This window comes from Rhinatrema bivittatum, chromosome 9, assembly GCF_901001135.1.
Source record: "Rhinatrema bivittatum chromosome 9, aRhiBiv1.1, whole genome shotgun sequence".
Lineage (NCBI taxonomy): Eukaryota > Metazoa > Chordata > Amphibia > Gymnophiona > Rhinatrematidae > Rhinatrema > Rhinatrema bivittatum.
The window spans coordinates 240,401,182-240,423,925 of NC_042623.1; the positions used below are offsets into that span (position 1 = coordinate 240,401,182).

At 46.8% G+C, this 22,744-nt stretch overlaps 1 protein-coding gene across 1 annotated transcript in view; it reads left to right on the forward strand.

Moving 5' to 3' along the window:
• Nucleotides 1–22,744, forward strand: part of CCDC39 (coiled-coil domain containing 39) — a 294,107-nt gene that overhangs the window by 250,441 nt on the left and 20,922 nt on the right. The window contains exons 16-18 of the mRNA XM_029616381.1: nt 2,369–2,475; nt 19,536–19,676; nt 19,864–20,043. Of these exons, the coding sequence (XP_029472241.1) occupies nt 2,369–2,475; nt 19,536–19,676; nt 19,864–20,043 (428 nt within the window). The remainder of the gene's footprint in view (nt 1–2,368; nt 2,476–19,535; nt 19,677–19,863; nt 20,044–22,744) is intronic.

A 22,744-nucleotide genomic window follows, 5' to 3' on the forward strand; every position in this document is an offset into this window, starting at 1 on the left:
AGGAGCCAAGCACCTGCGTCTGACAGAGGTTGTCCCTGCAGGAGCAATGCTGCCAGCCTCCTGCTGTTTCTGCCGTCTGATGGTGGCGTGGGGAGCACCGAGGAGCCCTGCATCTTCCACTGCCGGCGGCAGCCTGAGGAGCCTTGAAGCAGCCGCGATGCAGGGGCCGGTTTGCTGGTTCTCTGCCATGGCTGTCGCTGCCGGTAAGTACGGCTGGTCTAGGGGATCAGCCACCGCCAATCGCAACAGATAGTCTCAAGATGAACAGGTCTCGAGATGAGCAGGAGTATTCTGCATTGATCCCCTTGGAAATGGATCATCTCTTTGCCCTTTATGGGGTAGTGAAGAAAGGGGAAGCGGCTTTGCGTGTCATACTGGCATGCTGGATTAAAGAGGAAATTGATGTCGCCCTGTGTGGTGGAGGAGAAGCCTTTACCTAGACAAATTAGGGCTTACTTTACTAGAGTCCAGGCGGTGTCCTGGGCAGAGTTGCAGTTATCTCCAGAGGAGATCTGTAGAGTAGCGACATGGTCTTCCTTGCATACATTTTCCAAGCATTATCGTTTGGATGTTCGAGCACAGGAAGAAGCATCATTTGCAATGGTGGTCTTGAGGGGAGCTCAGTCAGCCTCTTACCCTTCTAAGGAGTAACATCAGTATATCCCACTTGTGTGGGCTGGCCTGCCTGGATGAAGAGGAAGGTGAAATTACTCCTTTCTTGATAATTTCTTTCCTCTAGGACAGGCAGGCCAGTCCACACTCCTGCCCTGGACTGCCTAGGATTCTGATATTTTGACTTCTTAAGAACATTGTTAACTGTAGGATTCCATTAGAGATGTCTGGATCAGTTAGGATCTGGGTAAGTGAAGGCTTTCTTTTCCTAATATTACTATTATTGTTGCGACCGACGCTGTCCGACGTCTCCACTACGCCCACCTTACCGCTTTGGCGACTCCCTCTTTGCCTGTTGGAAGTTTGGCTGCTGCGGCGTCCTCCTGCCGTTCTCCTCTGGCGTCCCCAGACTGGCTAGACGCTGCACACCGCCATGTTTCTCTGGAGCCTAAGGGCGCGTGCGCAGCCCCGACTGAAGTACCAGCAGTGGAGCGAACCTCAGGGCCATTCCCTTGAGATGACGTCATCCGCACCGGATATTTAAGGTCTCTGTAATTGCTAATGTATCGAGTTAGCAAGGGTTACACTACCTAAGCTACTCTGCCTCCTCGGACTTACCAGGGGTACCTGCTCCTCGGGGGCCTCGCTTTCTCTTTGCTTTTCAGATCACAGTCTGGAACCGGTACTCGCTCCTCGAGGGCCCTCATTCCTGGACTTGCTTCTGAATACCACTTCTGCCAGGAAGTCTTCGCTACCTTCAACATCAGTGAGTTACTCTCTCTCTCTCTGAGCGCTCCCTGGAACCAGGTACTCGCTCCTTGAGGGCCTACTTCATTCCAGCTCCTGGGCTGCTTCCAAGAGACTATTGTGTGAGTGTTACCATCAAGGTTCTGTTCCTGAACTCTGCATACCCTGCCTACTCACTATAATTCAGTTTCTCTACAGCTCAGGTATCCAGGATCGCTGTTCCAGTATCTGAGGGACTACAGCCCAGCCGGGCAATTCAGCTCACTACTGCCACCTCTGGTGGTTCAATATACTGTTTAATAAAAGAACTAGTGTGTGTCTGTTTCCATACTCTGAACCTGACCGGTGGTCTCTCTCGGGATCTTCCCGGGGGCATGGTCATCTGCTACCGGTCCAAGGATCCACCCACAACTACCTCAAACACAATTATTACTGTTATTCCTTTTCCTTTCTTTAGCCCAGTGCTTTTGGTCTCCTGGAAGTAAAAATAAAAATTATTGTGGGTTCAAGAGGTTTTTGTGGTTACTGTTTGAAGTTTGTTCAGTTGTCCACAGATAGCTTTTCCAGGAATACTGGCAGGCGGATGTCAGTACAGTGCTATATGAGAGTGACATCAGCGAGTCAGTTTATCTCTGTCTCCAACTGCTGTCTGGAGTGCATAACCAACTTATGTGGTTTGTCCTGCCTGTTCTAGAGGAAAGGAAATTATCAGGTAAGAAGTAATTTCATCTTATGCTGGTAAATTGCTCTGTACCCATGTAAATAGCATTGGAAATATCCCTCCCCAGTATAGCCAGTTAGATCCCCATTGGTCATTTGCCAGAATAGGTGTTCCCAGGCTAGTACTTGGACCAAGTAAATAGAAAAAAGCAATAAAGCATAGTAATGAGTGTTAATTCCAATAAAAACCCAAGGCTACTGTTATGTTAGGATCCATCTTTTTCTCTATTCAATTGTAGCCAGCATTACACCGTATCAAAAACTTTTTTTTTTTTTTTTTACAACTGAGGTGAGGAGTTTGCAGAGAAATTGAATTTGGAAGAACAGAAAAGATCTGTTGAGGAAAAGTGCAGGTACAAGCGGCGACAAATTAAGGAGCTTCTGGAAGACACTCAGGTATTGAGAATGCAAGTATGAGAACACATTTTTGTATTGTTTCTGAACCCCTATTTTGTTTTAAGCTTTTTTTTTTAACAAAGATTTCCATAAGTATTAGCACAGCTGTTGCTGTTGTTTTCTCATGATTTCAATAAAGCCAGGTATTTCAAGCAGTGCCAACAAATGGATATTTATTTATTTATTTATTTATTTATTTATTTAGAGTTTTTATATACCGACCTTCTCGATATACATAATCGAATCAGGTCTGTTTACATAAAACAAAACTTTCGCAATTAAGGCGATACATTAAACAATAAAACAGAGTATTGAACTAAAGCGTACAGCATAACATTAAACAATAAACGGCGAATAGAATAAAACGTAAATCAATAAATATTAAATCTTATGTATAGATATATATATATAAATATATATATATATATATATATATATATATATATATATATATATATATATAAATAAATATATAAAATAAAAATGACTATACATTTGTCAAAATCATGAGTAAGAGGTATTATTAATTGCAAATTATTGGTGGATGAAATGTGCTGGTAAAGGTATCCAGGTGACAGTGGGCATTTTAAAATGGCATAACTATGGATAGCCACCAGTGCCAAGAGGACCTGATTTGACCATGATTTTTCATAAGCAAAGAATAGGCCAAAAAAAAACCCCAAAACTCTGGTTGAAGTACAGGCCCTAAGAGGGATACATGAAAGACAAATAGAAAGTTTGGCCAGATTAGTTTTTAGCTTGATTTGAATGTGTTGTTCCTGGCCCCGTACACAACCCACACTGCAGCAAAGCCTTCATCAACCCTTTTTAAGTCTGAGAGTGCAATCTTTCAGAAGTAGAAATCTTTAGCTCAGTGTTTCCCAACCCTGGAAGCTAGTCAACTTTTCAGGATTGTCAAAATGAATATGCATGAGAGCGATACGCGAACATTTTTATGCAAATCTACCTCATCCATGTTTATTACAGAATCCAGACCATTTAGGTGTGCCTCCGGGAAAAGGGGTTGGGGAAACACTGCTTCAGCTTGCTCTTGAATTCCTGTCTGTTTAAAATTTCTATTGAAAAAAATGTTTTAAAAAGATTTTACACAAACAATATATTTTCTGTAAACAAATATATCTGCTATCAGTTTTTTTCAGCTCAAGTCTAACAATTCTGTCTAACATTCTGTTTTGCTACTAAAATGTACTACAAGGGTGGCTAACTCTGATCCTCAAAAGTCACAAACATAAGAAGATAAGAAATGCCATACTGGGACAGACCAAAAGGTCCATCAAGCCCAGCATCTTGGCTCCAAGATGGCCAATCCAAGTCACAAGTACCCAGTAGGATCCCAAGAATATATCAAATCCTTCTTGCTCATAAACAGAATAAGCAATGACTTTCCCAAGTCTACATGGCTAACATAACATAATATGAGGTGAGGTGTCGTTGCAGGAGGGGTGGCCTGTGTTTGGCAGCTGCTCAGGGAGCTCAGCTGTGCCTTTCCTCGGCTCCCGGGGCTCCGGGGTGTGACTGGAGGGAGGAGGTGAGTGTGTGTCTGCGCCTCTTTTGTCAGCGCATCTCGCCGCAATTCGCAGTGCAGTGAAATCGGCGGGGTTTGGAATGCCATTTTTAATTTCTTTCCCGCGTCGGGGGAATGCACAATTTTTTTCAATTGGGCCTCTCTCTTCAGCGTGGGCCGTGTAGCAGCGCATTCTTTTTCCTTAAGCCCGCAATCTCGGCTGGCAGCCTCCCGGGGGTGTGGGCATTCGAGCCCCTCCTTTTTTTCTGACCTTCCTGTTTTAGGCAGCTGCCTGGCAGATGGCAGGCTCGGCGGAATCGGCTGCTTCCTCCCGCAGGGAAGGCAAGGAGGCCCCATGCCACGGTTTGGGAGAGGAGGTTCCCCCCCCCCATTTTAGCCCCGGTGGGGGCCGATTTCAATCTGGGCCTGGCGAGCCCGCACCACTCTATTCCCGAGTGGGGGAGGGGGACCCTGAAAGGTTTTCCCCTGAATTTATTTTGCTGATGCATCAAACCTTTTTGGTAAGAAAGCAGACAGCGTTTAAAAGGCATGGGCAGCTGGGGGAACGGTCGGAGCTGCCTACTAAGCTGGGTCGGAGCTTGGAACCACAGCTATGGTCGGGAGACTGCCCTCGTCCGGGGGAGGATCTCCAGGAGCCGCAGGATCTAGCTTCTGGGCCAGGGGCGGCGTCAGCCTCGGCCGTGGGTCCAGCGGACTTGGATCTAATCCCAGATTTGGGAGATGTGGATCCAGATGACCCGGATGGTGACGACATCCAGCCTACTGAAGGTGATGATCCCAGTGTGGTGCAACACCCCAGGTGTTGGATATCCTAGGGCTGAAGGTTTCCCAAGAAGATTCCGACAATGAGGGAGTGAATCCTGTTCTTGATGGGATTCGAGGCCCCACTTCGTCTTTTCCATTACCTAAAAAGGTTCGCAAGCTGGTGACCCGCGAGTGGGATGCTCCTGATGCGGGCCTGAAAGTGGGCAGAGCTATGGCAAAACTATATCCTCTGTCATCAGATGTTTTAGACCTCCTGAAAATCCAGAAGGTGGACCAACGGTGTCTGCAGTTACAAAGAAGACCACAATCCCGGTCGCGGGAGCGGCCGCTTTGAAGGGCATTCAGAACGGCAAGCTGGAGATCCAGTTGAAGCGAGTCTTTGAAGTAGCCGCATTGAGCCTGCGGGCGGCGGTTTGCGCTAGCCTCATGCAGAGGGCGTGCCTCTGCTGGGTTCAAGATTCTAATGCCAACTCCGGGGCCGCTGGAGGTGAGGCCCTGCATTCAGCAAGATTTAAAGCGGGCATCGCATATGTGGCCGATGCGCTGTATGATTTGGTGTCCATTGTGTCGGCACGTCGACTCCTCTGGCTTCGAAATTGGGCAGCGGACTTATCCTCAAAGTCCCAGCTTTGTAATCTCCCCTTTAAAGGCAAGCTTCTTTTCGGAAAGGAACTTGATCAGCTGGTTAAACTGCTGGGGGAGTCTAAGGGCAATAAGTTACCGGAAGATAGGAGGCCTTCTAAGAAGGTTTTCCCCTCCCCGTCTCACTTTCAGGAGTATCGCTGTTTTTGTACTGGCAGATATTCCACGCCTTCAGCTTCCAAACAGGCTCCGGGACATCAGCAGCCCTTTCGCGGGGGTCGTCGCGCCCGAAGAGATTCAGGACATCTCGGCGCAGGAACCAGTAAACCTGCCCAATGAAGCCATGAGCCCCCATTCCGTCGTCGAAGCTGTCGGAGACAGATTATCCAACTTTTACATGGAATGGGAAAGAATTACCTCAGACCGCTGGGTTCTGGAGGTAATCAGAGATGGTTATGCTCTAGAGTTCTCACGACCGGTGCGGGAGGTTTTTGTGGAATCCCGCGTGGCCTCTCGCACCAAACGCGACGTGGTCCAGATAACTCTGCAACGGCTTCTCGAGCTGCGAGCAATTGTTCCAGTTCCGGATACGCAGCAGGGACGGGGAAGATACTCCGTTTCCTTTGTGGTTCCCAAGAAGGAGGGCACGTTTCATCCCATCCTCGATCTTCAGAAGGTGAACCGCTGTCTTCGGATCCCTTGTTTTCGGATGGAAACCCTGAGGACGGTAATGGCTGCTGTTCGGAAAGGGGAGTTTCTAGCCTCCCTGGACCTCACAGAGGCATACCTTCATATCCCCATCTGCCTGGACCACCAGCGGTTTTTACGTTTCAAGGTCTTGGGACAGCACTTCCAGTTTCGGGCCCTTCCGTTTGGTCTCGCAACGGCCCCTCGGACGTTCACCAAGGTGATGGTGGTTGTAGCGGCCTTTCTTCGCAAGGAAGGGATTTTGGTTCATCCTTACCTGGACGACTGGCTAATTCGCGCAAAATCCCGGGAGGACTGCAAGAGATCTGTGTGCATGGTGATGGTGACCTTACAGTCGCTCGAGTGGGTCATCAATGTGCAGAAAAGTCACTTGGAACCCACTCAGGAGTTGATTTACTTGGGAGCACGGTTCGACACCTTGCACGGAAAGGTGTTTCTGGCACCGGACCGGGTGACAAAGTTACAGGACCAGATCCATTCTCTCATTTGGAGGCAGACCTCCACAGTGTGGCATCGTCTACAGGTACTGGGGTCCATGGCTTCCACCTTGGATTTAGTGCTGTGGGCATTCGCTCACCTACGACCGTTACAGCGAGCGCTGTTATCTCAATGGAGTCCGATGTCCGAACAATTCCACCTGCCGATGCCCTTGCTTCCAGAGTCCAGAGTCAGCCTGTCATGGTGGCTATCGCATGCAAATCTGGAACGGGAGGGGGGGTGGTGGACTTGGAAACACCGAATTGACTGATAATCTCCACTGATGCCAGCCTATCTGATTGGGGAGCGGTGTGTGCGGACAAGTCCGCCCAAGGTCTCTGGTCTCAGATGGAGGGTGGATTGGTCCATCAATCGACTCGAGACGAGAGCGGTTTGGCTTGCTCTACAGGCATTCCTGCCCTGGATTTGGGGCAGAATGGTGAGAGTGTTCTCCGACAATGCAGCGACGGTGGCTTACATCAACCGACAAGGCGGGACAAGAAGTCTGGCGGTAGCACTCCAGGCACGACTTCTATTCACCTGGGCGGAACGTCATCTAGAAGGGATTGCCGTGTCTCATGTCGCAGGGGTGGAGAACATGCAGGCGGATTTTCTCAGCAGACAGCAGCTCAATCCGGGAGAGTGGGAGCTGTTTCCCGATGCCTGGAACCTCATTTGCGACAGGTGGGGCGTACCACAGTTGGATCTGATGGCAGCGCGGGCGAATGCAAAGACGGAACGCTTCTTCAGCTGTCGACAGGAGCAGGGCTCGGTGGGGATTGATGCTCTGCTGTGCCCCTGGCCCACGGGAATTCTACTGTATGCCTTTCCTCCCTGGCCCCTCATCGGGAGGCTTCTCCATCGCATAGAGCTCCATCCAGGCAGGGTGGTGCTCGTAGCTCCAGAGTGGCCGCGTTGTCTGTGGTTTGCGGATCTGGTTTGCTTGGCTCTCGAGAGACCATTACAGCTCGCATATCTACTGCGACTACTTCAGCAGGGTCCAATATTTTCGGATCGGGAGGATCACTTCTCTCTTGCAGCTTGGCTTTTGAGAGGCGACGTTTACGCTTGAAGGGCTATTCTGAACAGGTCATTTCTACACTCCTACAGGCAAGACGCCCAGCCACTTCTATGGCCTATGTGCGAGTGTGGAAGCTGTTTGAGGCATGGTGCCAGCAGTGCTCCTGCAATCTGTTAGCAGTGAATGTCCCACAGGTCATGGACTTTCTACAGCAGGGTCTCGCTAAGGGGTTAGCGTTTAACTCCCTTCGTGTTCAAGTGGCAGCTCTTGGTGCATTGCTTGGCAAGTTTGCGGGCTGCTCGCTGGCAGTACATCCAGACATTGCTAGGTTTCTCAAGGGGGTTAAACACTTGCGGCCTCCCATCCGTTCTGTGTGCCCTGATTGGAGTTTGAACCTAGTGCTTCGGGTGCTCTGTGGTCTCCCCTTCGAACCTCTCCGCAGAGCTTCGTTGAAGGATCTAACTTTAAAGACGGTCTTTTTGGTGGCCATTTGCTTGGCAGTCAGATTTCAGAGTTACAGGCTTTGTCGTGTCGGGATCTCTTTCTTCGCATTTACGATGATAGGGTGTCCTTGTGCATGGTTCCATCCTTCGTTCTGAAAGTGGTTTCGCGTTTCACGTCAATCAAACTGTGGAGCTTCCGGGCTTCCCTCAGTGGTCTCGTGAATCCTCTCAAGGCAGGGATCTGCATATGCTGGACGTGCGGTGCATCTTGTTGCGTTACCTGGAAGTTACTAATGACTTTCGGAGGTCCGATCATTTGTTCATTCTTTTTGGTGGCCAAAAGAAGGGGGACAAGGTGTCGAAGGCGACCATCTCTCGTTAAATTAAAGAGGCCATTTGTTTGTCATACATGGCCCGCGGGCACCAAGTTCCGTTGGGTCTCCGCACTCATTCCACTAGGGCCCAGGCTACTTCCTGGGCGGAGTGTCAGTTACTGTCGCCTCAGGAAATCTGCAGGGCGGCGGTGTGGTCTTCATTGCACACTTTCACTAAGCATTATCGTCTGAACGTGCGTGCTGTGGAGGGGTCTTCCTTCGGTGAGATTGTTCTGCTTGCGGGTCTTTCGGGTTCCCGCCCAATGTAGGGTGGCTTGGGTACATCCCACTTCTCTAGACTGATCCTGGTATGTACAGGGAATTGAAAAGTGGTTCTTACCTGCTAATTTTCGTTCCTGTAGTACTCAGGATCAGTCCAGAGGCCCAACCCTTTCTTCAGCTACCAAAAGACAGCCTTACTGAGTTTTTTATCTTTCTGCTGCTCATTGCACGGGGCTCCATTTTTTGCAGACATGGTTAATGGAGCAGTTTTTTAGTGGTTGGTTCGGTTAACTGTATTCTGAGGAGATGGGAGAATTAGAATGTATAGCTGTGAGTGATGACATAAACTTAATTGGCATCTCAGAGACATGGTGGAAGGAGGATAACCAATGGGACAGTGCTATACCGGGGTACATATTATATCGCAATGACAGAGAGGAGCACCCGGGAGGCGGTGAGGCGCTTTATGTCCGAGATGGCATAGAGTCCAACAGGATAAACATCCTGCATGAGACAAAATGCAGCGCGATCCCCTCGGTGCCGCACCCGATCGCGAAAGCTGCTAGGCCTGCGCATCCGGCGCTGAAGCCCGTCGGGGCAAGGCCTTTAAATCAAACGCCCTGCACTCCGGGGCTCCAACGCCGGCCACGCGGACGATCCCTCCGCTCCGCCCCTCACAGACGAAGCAGACGGCAGACGATTGGCCCAGCCTTACCTCGACGTCAGCGGTAAGCGGGGGCTTTAAATTCCGGACTCGCTGCTCGGCGTCCATCTTCAGCGCGATCCCCTCGGTGCCGCACCCGATCGCGAAAGCTGCTAGGCCTGCGCATCCGGCGCTGAAGCCCGTCGGGGCAAGGCCTTTAAATCAAACGCCCTGCACTCCGGGGCTCCAACGCCGGCCACGCGGACGATCCCTCCGCTCCGCCCCTCACAGACGAAGCAGACGGCAGACGATTGGCCCAGCCTTACCTCGACGTCAGAGGTAAGCGGGGGCTTTAAATTCCGGACTCGCTGCTCGGCGTCCATCTTCAGCGCGATCCCCTCGGTGCCGCACCCGATCGCGAAAGCTGCTAGGCCTGCGCATCCGGCGCTGAAGCCCGTCGGGGCAAGGCCTTTAAATCAAACGCCCTGCACTCCGGGGCTCCAACGCCGGCCACGCGGACGATCCCTCCGCTCCGCCCCTCACAGACGAAGCAGACGGCAGACGATTGGCCCAGCCTTACCTCGACGTCAGCGGTAAGCGGGGGCTTTAAATTCCGGACTCGCTGCTCGGAGTCCATCTTCAGCGCGATCCCCTCGGTGCCACACCCAATCGTGACCTCGCAATTGGCGACAACACACCCACCGTAAGGCACCCGGCCTATCAGAGGATAGAGAAAAGCCCTTTAAATTTTAGAGCGCACGGACGGCGTCGCGCGCCGGGCGTCGCGCGTCCGAAGGGGCGCGATCTAAGGGGCTTGCCCCTTAGTGAGCCCCTTTGTGACCCCAGGACTCACATCACCACATACAACTCGCCTCACCACTCCTCACATCTCTTCATCCCCAAGCATATCTGAGGACCCCCAGCGGAAACAGTTCACATCCTCTCAACACTCATCCCAACAATTATTTTCCTATTCAGCAGTCTACGCCTGCACTCAGCTCCAGCATTCAGCATTCAACTCCAGCATTCAACTCCTGCACTCAACTGCATTCAATTCCAGCATTCAATTCCAACACCCTAATCCAGCACTCAACTCCAGCACTCAACCCCAGCATTGCGTCCAAACAGCATTCCAAGTGCCCTCATCTCAACCACTGTGCACACACCCGCCTGTACAGCCTCAATCTTCTGGGACCTCAGCCATGCTCATTTTCCCTATCCCAATCATCAAAAACCTCTACAACAACCGGATAAAACCAGCCAACCATTCAGTCTTCCAACACAAACGCCTGATACCAATAATGACAACCCCTCTCACCCAATTCCTCGGACTATCCTTATTCTCTCTAACACTCTTTAACGCTCAATCAATCTAAAAAAAAACTCACATAATCAATGACTATCTCCAGGACACACAACCGGATATATGTGCTATGACAGAAACATGGTTGAAACCCACAGACCTACCTCTAATTAACCAACTACCCATTCACAGCTACGACATCTACTCCATACCCAGACCCAAAAAAAGAGGGGGAGGACTTTGCTTAGCTGCAAAGAAGGAGCTCAGACTAACCCTACAGACCACTATTCACTCCTCTCGACTGGAATTTGCCCTCTTCAGCTCTAAACAGCTCCAAATTTGTTTAATATATGCCCCTCCCGGTCTCCTGGATTCAGATCCATCACCACTCATTGAACTCATCGCCAAACACCTAAAAAATGACACCCCAGCTGTCATCCTAGGAGACTTTAACATTCACACAGACGTGATCCCTTTATCCGCTAATTGCAATATGCTACTATCTTCTTTTAAGGCTATGGGCTTCTCTCAAATTGTTAAAGGTCCCACACACAAAGCAGGGCACACTCTGGACCTTATATTCATCAACTCAGGCCTTTCACAATCTTCCCCACCACAATGCTCCCCGATCCCATGGTCAGATCACCTGATGATAACAACTAATCTCTGTATCAAGGACAACCCCATATCTCCAAACACCAAAACCACAATTCACTACAGGAACTCATGCTCTAGAGAGGACCTCACCTCTCTCCTATCTTCGGAACTCGCCAATCTTGACCTTTCAGACGCAGAAACAGCCACCTCGTCATGGCACAACATTACGAACAAGGTGGCAGAAAAACTTTGCCCCCAAAAAACCAAAGAGATCAACCCAGCCTGCAAAACCAAAAAACCATGGTTCACGCAGGAACTAAAAACCATCAAATTAGAATTGAGAAAAAAAGAACACGCATGGCGGAGGAATCCTTCCAACACTACACTGAATGAGTACAAAACCCTCATGCACAACTACAGAAACAACATCCTTCGCACAAAGAGAGATTTTTATGCCCACAAAATTCACAATTTTTCCTTTGATCCCAAAGCGCTGTTCACATATGTCTCAGAGCTCACAAAACCCACCTCACCAACTATCCCAGATGATCAAGCACAATCAAGATGCACAGAACTTGCTCAATTTTTTGAAAACAAAATTCTCAAGCTAATGGCCCCTCTGGCAACCAGTAACACAGTACCTCCTTCTATCATCACTCCTTCACGCAACCAGAACATAAACCTAGATTCATTCGAACCTATCTCCTCACTTGAAATAGAAATGACTCTCAAAAAGATGAAACCCTCCACTCACCCGACAGATTCCATCCCTTCTAAACTCCTACTCACCATTCCGAACATCATAGCGAAGCCCTTAGCAGAGATAATTAATAGCTCGCTAACCCAAGGACTAGTACCAGACATCCTGAAACTAGCCACCCTCAAACCTCTCCTCAAAAAACCCAACTTGGACCCTACAGACCCAGCTAATTTTCGCCCCATAGCTAACCTTCCATTTGTAGCCAAACTTATGGAGAGGATAGTCAACAAACAGTTATCTGAATACCTAGAAGAGCATAAAATACTCACAACAGCCCAATTCGGATTCCGCAAATCCCTTAGTACGGAATCCCTCCTAACCTCTCTAACTGACAGAGTCCTCGTAGGTCTGGAGAAAAAGACCCCATACCTCCTGATTCTCCTCGACCTATCAGCTGCGTTTGATACCGTAAAACACTCTATCCTGATCGACCGGCTCTCAGACATAGGCATCTCAGGATCAGCCCTGGAATGGTTCAGATCCTTCCTACACAATAGGACTTTCAAGGTCAGAATCAGCAACAAGGATTCCCTCCCGGTCAAATCCTCTTTCGGAGTTCCCCAAGGATCCTCTCTCTCCCCCACCCTCTTTAACATCTATCTTCTCCCCCTATGTCATCTACTCTCAAGTCTTAAGGTCACACACTTCATATACGCAGACGATGTTCAGATTCTGCTGCCAATCACTGACTCCATCTCCAGCACCATCAACTTCTGGAACAATTGTCTACAGTCCATAAACTCACTCCTATCTAGCCTTAACCTAGTACTTAATACGTCAAAAACAGAACTTTTGCTTATCACTCCAGATGAGAACCTTCAGCCTACCAACAACCTAACCTCACCACCAATGATCAATTCCACTCAAGTAAGAGACCTTGGGGTCACCTTAGACAAAAGGCTGAACCTCAAAGAATTTGTCAAGAACACAACGAAAGAATGCTATTATAAACTACATATTCTGAAAAAGCTGAAACCTCTCCTGCATTTTCAGGACTTCAGAACAGTCCTCCAAACAATATTATTTTCCAAAATCGATTACTGCAACTCTCTGCTTATAGACCTTCCAACCATAACCACAAAACCTCTACAAATGTTGCAGAACTCCGCCGCAAGGATTCTTACTAACACCAGCAGAAGTGAACACATAACACCCATACTAAAACACTTACACTGGCTCCCCATCAGATCCAGAATCATTTTCAAAGTGCTAACTATAACACACAAGAACATCCATTCACAAACGTCGCCAGATCTAAGCCTTCCACTTCGCCTACACGAGTCTTCACGACCAATCAGAAACAAATACTTAGGCACCTTACACGTACCTTTAGCCAAGTCCTCACTCAAGAAACGTGCATTCTCGACTGCCAGCCCCCTTCATTGGAATGCCCTCCCCACGGACATTCGCCTCGAAACGTGTACTCGAACATTCAAAAAGAAACTCAAGACCTGGCTCTTTACAAAAGCCTACACTTAAAGGTCTAGCTCAGAACCACATCCCAGAACTTGAATCATTCTCGCTTTTATAATCATATCAAACAACTCCTAATTTTATCCTTGGTCTCACAATTCCAAATCATTAAATATTTGAACATGCTACACCAATACCTCTTAATCCAGATGTAACCTTAGTTTTTGAAGTCTTCATTCCTATAGAAATAACCGCCAGTTCTTATTTACTTAACCCTATTCTGTAGACGTAAACTTTTCATGAAGACTGTAATCTGTAAACACCTGTATTTATTATAAGAACTTGTATTTACTATTTATATTTATTATTCAGCTATTAACATTGTTCTATTACCACTTGGTACTATTTCTCTCCTTCACCTCTAACTCTAAGTTCCTACTAAGTTAGCCATGTTATTTATACCCAATTGTTGGATGTAATTGTATATTTGTTTAATTGTTCAATCTGTTTGATGTAATTTTCTGTTCCTTGTTCCGTGTAAACCGAAGTGGTATGCACTAGTGCATGAACTCCGGTATATAAAAGCCTTTAAATAAATAAATAAATAAATAAATAAATAGAATCTTTATGGGTAGAAATCTCATGTGTGTCGGGGAAGACTATAGTGATAGGAGTATACTACAGGCCACCTGGTCAAGATGGTGAGACGGATAGTGCAATGCTAAGAGAAATTAGGGAAGCTAACCAAATTGGTAGTGCGGTAATAATGGGAGACTTCAATTACCCCAATATTGACTGGGTAAATGTATCATCGGGACATGCTAGAGAGATAACATTCCTGGATGGAATAAATGATAGCTTTATGGAGCAATTGGTTCAGGAACCGATGAGAGAGGGAGTAATTTTAGATCTAATTCTCAGTGGAGCACAGGACTTGGTGAGAGAGGTAACGGTGGTGGGGCCGCTTGGCAATAGTGATCATAATATGGTCAAATTTGAATTAATGACTGGAAGAGGAACAGTATGCAAATCCAAGGCTCTCGTGCTAAACTTTCAAAAGGGAAACTTTGATAAAATGAGAAAAATTGTTAGAAAAAAACTGAAAGGAGGAGCTACAAAAGTAAAAAATGTGCAAGAGGCGTGGTCATTGTTAAAAAATATCATTCTAGAAGCACAGTCCAGATGTATTCCACACATTAAGAAAGGTGGAAAGAAGGCAAAACGATTACCGGCATGGATAAAAGGGGAGGTGAAAGAAGCTATTTTAGCCAAAAGATCTTCATTCAAAATTTGGAAGAAGGATCCAACAGAAGAAAATAGGATAATACATTTAACTTGCCAATGTTATGTAAGACATTGATAAGACAGGCTAAGAGAGAATTTGAAAAGAAGTTGGCTGTAGAGGCAAAAACTCACAGTAAAAAAATTTAAAATATATCCGAAGCAGAAAGCCTGTAAGGGAGTCAGTTGGACCGTTAGATGATCGAGGGGTTAAAGGGGCACTTAGAGAAGATAAGGCAATCGCGGAAAGATTAAATGATTTCTTTGCTTCGGTGTTTACTGAAGAGGATGTTGGGGAGGAACCCGTACTGGAGAAGGTTTTCATGGGCAATGATTTAGATGGACTGAATCAAATCACGGTGAACCTAGAGGATGTGGTAGACCTGATTGACAAACTGAAGAGTAGTAAATCACCTGGACCGGATGGTATACACCCCAGAGTTCTGAAAGAACTAAAAAATGAAATTTCAGACCTATTAGTAAAAATTTGTAACCTATCATTAAAATCATCCATTGTACCTGAAGACTGGAGGATAGCTAATGTAACCCCAATATTTAAAAAGGGCTTCAGGGGTGATCCGGGAAACTACAGACCGGTTAGCCTGACTTCAGTGCCAGGAAAAATAGTGGAAAGTGTTCTAAACATCAAAATCACAGAACATATAGAAAGACATGGTTTAATGGAACAAAGTCAGCATGGCTTTACCCAAGGCAAGTATTGCCTCACAAATCTGCTTCACTTTTTTGAAGGCATTTGAAGGCATTTTTTGAAGGCATTTGAAGGCATTTGACAAAGTTCCTCATGAGAGGCTTCTAGGAAAAGTAAAAAGTCATGGGATAGGTGGTGATGTCCTTTCGTGGATTGCAAACTGGCTAAAAGACAGGAAACAGAGAGTAGGATTAAATGGACAATTTTCTCAGTGGAAGGGAGTGGACAGTGGAGTGCCTCAGGGATCTGTATTGGGACCCTTACTTTTCAATATATTTAAAAATGATCTGGAAAGAAATACGACGAGTGAGATAATCAAATTTGCAGATGATACAAAATTGTTCATAGTAGTTAAATCGCAAGCAGATTGTGATAAATTGCAGGAAGACCTTGTGAGGCTGGAAAATTGGGCATCAAAACGGCAGATGAAATTTAATGTGGATAAGTGCAAGGTGATGCATATAGGGAAAAATAACCCATGCTATAGTTACACGTTAGGTTCCATATTAGGTGCTACTACCCAAGAAAGAGATCTAAGCGTCATAGTGGATAACACATTGAAATAGTCGGTTCAGTGTGTTGCGGCAGTCAAAAAAGCAAACAGAATGTTGGGAATTATTAGAACGGGAATGGTGAATAAAACGGAAAATGTCATAATGCCTCTGTATCGCTCCATGGTGAGACCGCACCTTGAATATTGTGTACAATTCTGGTCGCCGCATCTCAAAAAAGATATAATTGCGATGGAGAAGGTACAGAGAAGGGCTACCAAAATGATAAGGGGAATGAAACAGCTCCCCTATGAGGAAAGACTGAAGAGGTTAGGACTTTTCAGCTTGGAGAAGAGACGGCTGAGGGAAGATATGATAGAGGTGTTTAAAATCATGAGAGGTCTAGAACGGTTAGATGTGAATCGGTTATTTACTCTTTTGGATAATAGAAAGACTAGGGGGCACTCCATGAAGTTAGCATGTGGCACATTTAAAACTAAATGTGCCACATTTAAACAATTAAACTCTGGAATTTGTTGCCAGAGGATGTGGTTAGTGCAGTTAGTATAGCTGTGTTTAAAAAAGGATTGGATAAGTTCTTGGAGGAGAAGTCCATTACCTGCTATTGATTAAGTTGACTTGGAAAATAGCCACTGCTATTACTAGCAACTGTAACATGGAATAGACTTAGTTTTTGGGTACTTGCCAGTTTCTTATGGCCTGGATTGGCCACTGTTGGAAACAGGATGCTGGGCTTGATGGATCCTTGGTCTGACCCAGTATGACATGTTCTTATGCTGACGAAGGGCTGTTCCATTTGGTTAAGTTCCCTTCGTCCGTTCTTTATGTTAGTTTGGTACCAGTGGGCTTGGGTACAAGTCAATACTGAGGGACTGCAGTGGCACTATAGTATATATGGCAGTGCCAAAAGTTTTGCTCTCTGGCTCCATCTGCTGGTAGGGATACACAACCCACTTCTGGACTGATCCTGAGTACAGAGACATATATTAAAAGACTTGCCCGACTCTGGCCGAGTTTCGCGGCTCACAAAGCCGCTGCCTCAGGGGCTTCAACACTTCACAGCTGCAAACAGCACCCAATGGTGCAATTTCTTCCAACATACAATCAATGATTGTCATCAACGCATAAGACAACTCTTACACTGACGTGCAGCACGTAGTCTCTGCAATTTTCGTTTTCTGCTCAGTAGAGCTTACAATCTAATCAAGACAAACTTACAGGGAAAAAGAGACCTGGGGAATTTCATTTATTAAGACAGTGATTAAAAATTAATGAGGCTGTAAGCAGGACAATCCAGGGTTAGGATTTAAAAGCAATCTCAAAATCTGTGGAATTTTTTAAACAGGATTTAAATAAGGTAAGAGAGAGAGCTTGATGCGCCAGCTCAGGAAATCTATTCCAAGTATATGGTGCAGCCAACTGGAAAGCACGGGGTTGGGAATTTATGGTAGAGGAGAAAGGCATAGATAGGAGTGAATAGGTGGAGTGGGCCTCTGATTGTACCTGTCCAATACCTGTCTGGCTGTTCAGGAAGCATGGAGTGGGAACAGCTCAGGCCCGAAGTCGATTGTGCTGATTTCTGGAGTCTACCAACGAGGCAGCTGGGAGATGGGCTGCAACCTCCCCAGATTACTATTATATCTCCTCTCAGCTGTCTCTTCTCCATGCTAAAGAGATCTAACCTGTATAGACTTTCCTCATAGGTGAGCTATTCCATCCCCTTTATCATTTTTGTTGCCCTTTTCTGTACCTTTTCTAGTTCTGCTATATCTATTTTGAGATGGGACAAACAGAACAGCACATAATACACAAGGTGCAGTTGCACTATGGATCAATGCAGAGGCATTATGATATCCTCTGATTTAATTTTCCATTCTTTTCTCATAATACCTAACACATCTGCTTTTTTTTTTTAAGTACTGCCATGCACTAAACCACGGATTTCAAAGTATTGTCTACAGTGAATCCAAAATCCTTTTCCTGGATGGTGACACCTAACACAAAACCCAGTATCATGCAACAGGTCTGGTTTTCAGGCTACACACAATGAATATGCATGAGATATATTTGCATACAGTGGAGGTAGTGCATGCAAATCACTTCCATGCATATTCATTGTGGATTTCCTGAAAACTGGACCTGTTTATGACTCGAGAACTGGAGTTGGCCGCCCCTATACTAAATGCTTTTTCCCATTTTCTGTCTATGGGAAAAATGTTTTTGTGCATCTAGCCCTAAAGGGTGAACAATTTAATAGGATCAGAAAAGGTTTTAAAAGTTTAACTGTCCAGAGCCCTTTTTTAGGGGACAATTTTAAAAGGGATTCTCTTTAGGTAGATTCACTGCAGAGAACTACCTTTTAAAAATCGCCTTTCCACTTGTGTGGGAAAAAGAGCGACATCGAGGCAGACTGGTCAAGGTATGTCCTGAGATGTCATTTTGAAATCCTGGGTTATTTTTTTACCCCTCCTCTATTTACTTTGGGGTAGATTTTAAAAGAAGCGCGATCAGCCTACTTTTGCTTGCGCATCAGACTCAAGCAAAAGTACGCTGGATTTTAGTAGATACGCGCGGAGCCGCGCGTATCCACTAAAATCCTGGATCGGCGCGCGCAAGGCTATCGATTTTGTATAGCCTGCGCGCGCCGAGCCGCGCTGCCTCCCCCCGTTCCCTCCAAGGCCGCTCCGAAATCAGAGCGGCCTTGGAGGGAACTTTCCTTTGCCCTCCCCTCACCTTCCCCTCCCTTCCCCTACCTAACCCACCCGCCCGGCCCTGTCTACACCCCCCCCTTACCTTTGTCGGGGGATTTACGCCTCCCGGAGGGAGACGTAAATCCCCGCGCGCCAGCGGGCCTGCTGCGCGCCGGGCGCGACCTGGGGGCAGGTACGGAGGGCGCGGCCACGCCCCCCGGGCCGTAGCCACGCCCCGTACCCGCCCCCAAAACGCTGCCGACACGCCCCCGGAACGCCGCGACGACCGGGCCCGCCCCCGACACGCCCCCGACACGCCCCCCCTCCAAGAACCCCGGGACTTACGCGAGTCCCGGGGCTCTGCGCGCGCCGGGAGGCCTATGTAAAATAGGCTTCCCGGCGCGCAGGGCCCTGCTCGCCTAAATCCGCCCGGTTTTGGGCGGATTTAGGCGAGCAGGGCTCTGAAAATCTACCCCTTTGCGAGGTAAGAAATCCCCATGGCACTGGCTACCATGGGATTTTTAAAAGGAAATTCATTTTAAAAATTGGCTTGCAAACCTGTAGACCCACAAGCTACCCCAGGAAGGGGGTCAAATAATTCTCCACAGTGCAGATTGTAAAACATTGTTCCATTCTATCCCCTACTACGTTTTTATAGCAAAAAGTCCTATAGCAGTTTGTCTTAATCCTGCTGAAAAGATATGCAGCTACAACTAGTATCACTAGGGATCCAACTCGGAGAGGCAGATTTAGCCATTTCTGGTTTTCCCAAGTAATTGTAGTTGTAACTATGCATGCTATAAATACTGTAAACCTGACTGTCTTAGTACTGTGTAGTGAACACCCTGATAAAATTCTCAAAGACTGCTTGAAATTAATAGATTTTTCATTTTAATGATGCGTGACACAAAGTAATTTTCCTATTGTTCTGGTCATGAAGATATTTAACCTAAATAGTATTAATCTGATATTGCAAATCATTTCCACTGCTGTGAATATTTCCTATTCTTTCAGAGTCTGAAAAATACTTTAGACAACATGCTGAAAGAAGAAGTAGCTTACAGTGGGAAGATGGATGAGAAACTCAAACACATTATACAGCTAAACAAAGAAACAAATGATCAAACTCAAAAGCATGAGAGAGTAACTAAACAGGTTTGTTTCAGAGCTCTTTATGTTTATTGTCTACCAAAATGTGCATATTAAAACTATAAATAATCACATTCTTACAAATACACCTTTATGAAACATTTTATGGCATATAACTGAGTGGCATGCTCTGGTTTAAGGAACTGTATAAATGCTGAAATAATAACACTTCTGAAATTTTATGTCAAAACAGTGTCGTAAATTGGTCAAAGAAATTCGTTTAACGAAACAAAGCAAAGAAGAAACACTAGAAGAGCGAGACATTGACCTCCGAAATCTAAAAGATTTCAACAGATCCATTGACAAGATTTTGGTTGATACAATGAAAGAAAATCCTGATTTAACTGTACCCCTTCAGTTATACTTCCGACAGGTAATAAGGCTTTTCTGCCACTAGCAATTGTAAAAACATCTTAGCAAGATAGATTAATGCTAGTGCTAACATGATGGTATAGTTAAAAAATAATAAATGGATTTAGAGCACTGTAAATATTAAGGGCAACTTTTCAAAAGCATTTCTGCATGTAAACAGTAGGCCTTTTGCAAAACTGCCTGCTCCACTCCCTAGTATGCAGAAAAACATGTACATATGTCCTGTTTGCTCCGATTGAATGGAAGTGTTCCCGGGGACAGAGTTGGGGACGGGGTTTAAACTTACATGCATTCTTTTATATCTTCAAAAAATGTATTTTCAATTTCTTGAACATTTAGCATGCACATAATAATAGAAGGCATAATTTAGTGGCATCACTTTCAAAGCAGACTTATGTGAGCAAGTTCACTTTGAAAATTGGTGTAATTTTGGTGCATATTAGCCATCTAATTTAGAAGGGCTGTTATAAAATTACCCCCATAATCTGCAGGGTTTCTTGACATAGGTATCCATTCGGTAATAGCATGGAAACTTTGGATCAAATGAGCCTAACTTTCAAACCTATCCATGATATAGCATTTATGTGCATAAGTGATTGTGTAGAGTTTTATGCTAGTATTTTATAACCTGTGTGGCAGGAGCTGTACAATTTATAAAATACTGCATAGTTCCCTGTATGTACCCGGGTTAGTCCAGACTCCTGGGTTTATGCATCCCTGCCAGCAGATGGAGACAGAGAAAGTTTTACTGACACTGCTACATAATCCCTGGTGCTACCTGCAGTTCCTCAGTATTTCTCTGTCTCCAGCAGATGGTGGTCAGTGCAAAAACCTGCAGTTCTGCAGTCTGGCAAGTTCTTTATTTTTGTGAGCCTTCCTCTCAGGGGTTTTTGGGACCTGGGGGATCCTTCCCTGATTGAGGTGGACAAGCTGGAGGTTGGGGACCTTTTTGTATGCGCACTCCGTGGGGTGTAAATCTGGTGGTCCAGATCCCTCCCCTTCACGAGGCTGCTTAGGCAGCTGTTGGCTCAGGGCAGCTGGGGTTTTCTTCCTCAGCTTGCCTCTCCTATTTTGAACTTCTGGATATTTTTGGTTACAGCTTGCTCTCCTTTAAATTTGGCTGATCTTGAGCTGGACAGCTCTGTTTTCCAGCCTTAGAAAAGGTTTGTTTTTGCCAGTTTGATTAAAGTTGTTTAAGAAAAAAGACAACAGGAGCAGTTTTCAAGGTAAGGCTTCAGGGCTCTGACTGACAGCTCTCCTCCCTCCAGTTGTGTGTCTGCAGTGAGGGACGGGCTCTCTTCAGTTCTCCCGCTCATTGCGGCGCTTTGGGCTCGGCAAGGGGTCTTTTCCTGCTTGGTCCGCGGCTTAGTGTCCTGCACGTATGTCGCGGTGCGAGCGCATTTAAGCCACCTAGGGCTCTGTGCGGCGTGCATTTTGGGGGGAGAAGGACTATTGGAGCCCGCAGCAGCCGCCAAATGGAGGAAGCTGGATGCCGGCTCTCTCGCGATGGCTGAATCTGTGCAAGAGAGGACAGTGCACACCGGACTTTTGGCCTCCATCGGCACGGGAACGGTGGCCATTTTGGGTGCTCATGCGGCACTACCTGCGCCGACGGAGGGGGAGAGGGATTTTCCCCGGAGGCTTTTCCCAGTCCACATAGGTCTCGTGGAGGGGCAGGGTGACAGATGAGGAAGCTGGTTCAAATCTGCCTAATTCTGGGTATGCTAGTGCTGAGGCCACGCAGTTTCCAAAGGCACCTCGCTCTTTCTCAGCTGATTTTGTCCTGCTGCTTCATGAAGCTTACTTGGCACAGCAGACAAAGCTGGGGTACCAGCAGGCAGGGCTGTAGTCCCAGTCTCCGCCTCCGGTGGGTCAGGTCTTGGCTTCTAGACATAATCAGTCCTCTGGTAAGTGGCCTTCCTTGGTGCAGTGTTTACTGGTCCTGTTCGGGCTGGTGAGGCCTTGGATGACTCAGTTGAGTCACAGGAGGCCCCTGGGGATTCGGAGGCAGTGTTTTTGCTGGACCAGGCTGCTGATCCCGGATGCAGTTGGCACGGTTCTGGGAGATGATCTGGAGGGTATGCTGATCTCGGACGGGGACGACTCCAAGGTACTCTGCTTGTTCCAGAGGGAGGAATTAGGTCCTTTGATCACTCAGGTTCTAGAGGAGCTTGGGCTAAAGGTCCCTCAGTAAGACTCAGACATGGAAGGGGCAGATCCTGTCCTGGATGGGCTTAGAAGTCACCTGAGAGCCTTTCCCTATCATAAGTCTGTGAAAAAGATGGTGGATCAGGAGTGGGGAGCTCCCAATTCCACCTCAAGAGTGGGAACGGCAATGTCAAAGCTTTATCCCTTGCCTGAACAGACATTGGAGCTTTTTTCCCTTCCAAAAGTGGATGCTACAGTTTCGGTGGTTACAAAGAAGACAACTATCTCAGTTGCTGGTTCTGCGGCTTTGAAAGATGTTCAGGATCAGAAGCTGGAGGTTCACCTCAAAAGGATCTTTGAGGTGTCAGCCCTGAGTCTGCAGGCCACCATCTGCTCCAGCTTCATGCAAAGAACGTGCCTGCACTGGGTGCAACAGCTTCAGGACAGGCAGGCAAAGTCTGGTAACGAAGCTGTTAAAGCTGAGCCCTTGGAAGTGTTGGTTGCATACGTGGCGGATGCTTTGTATGATTTGGTGAGAACTTTGTCTCATATTA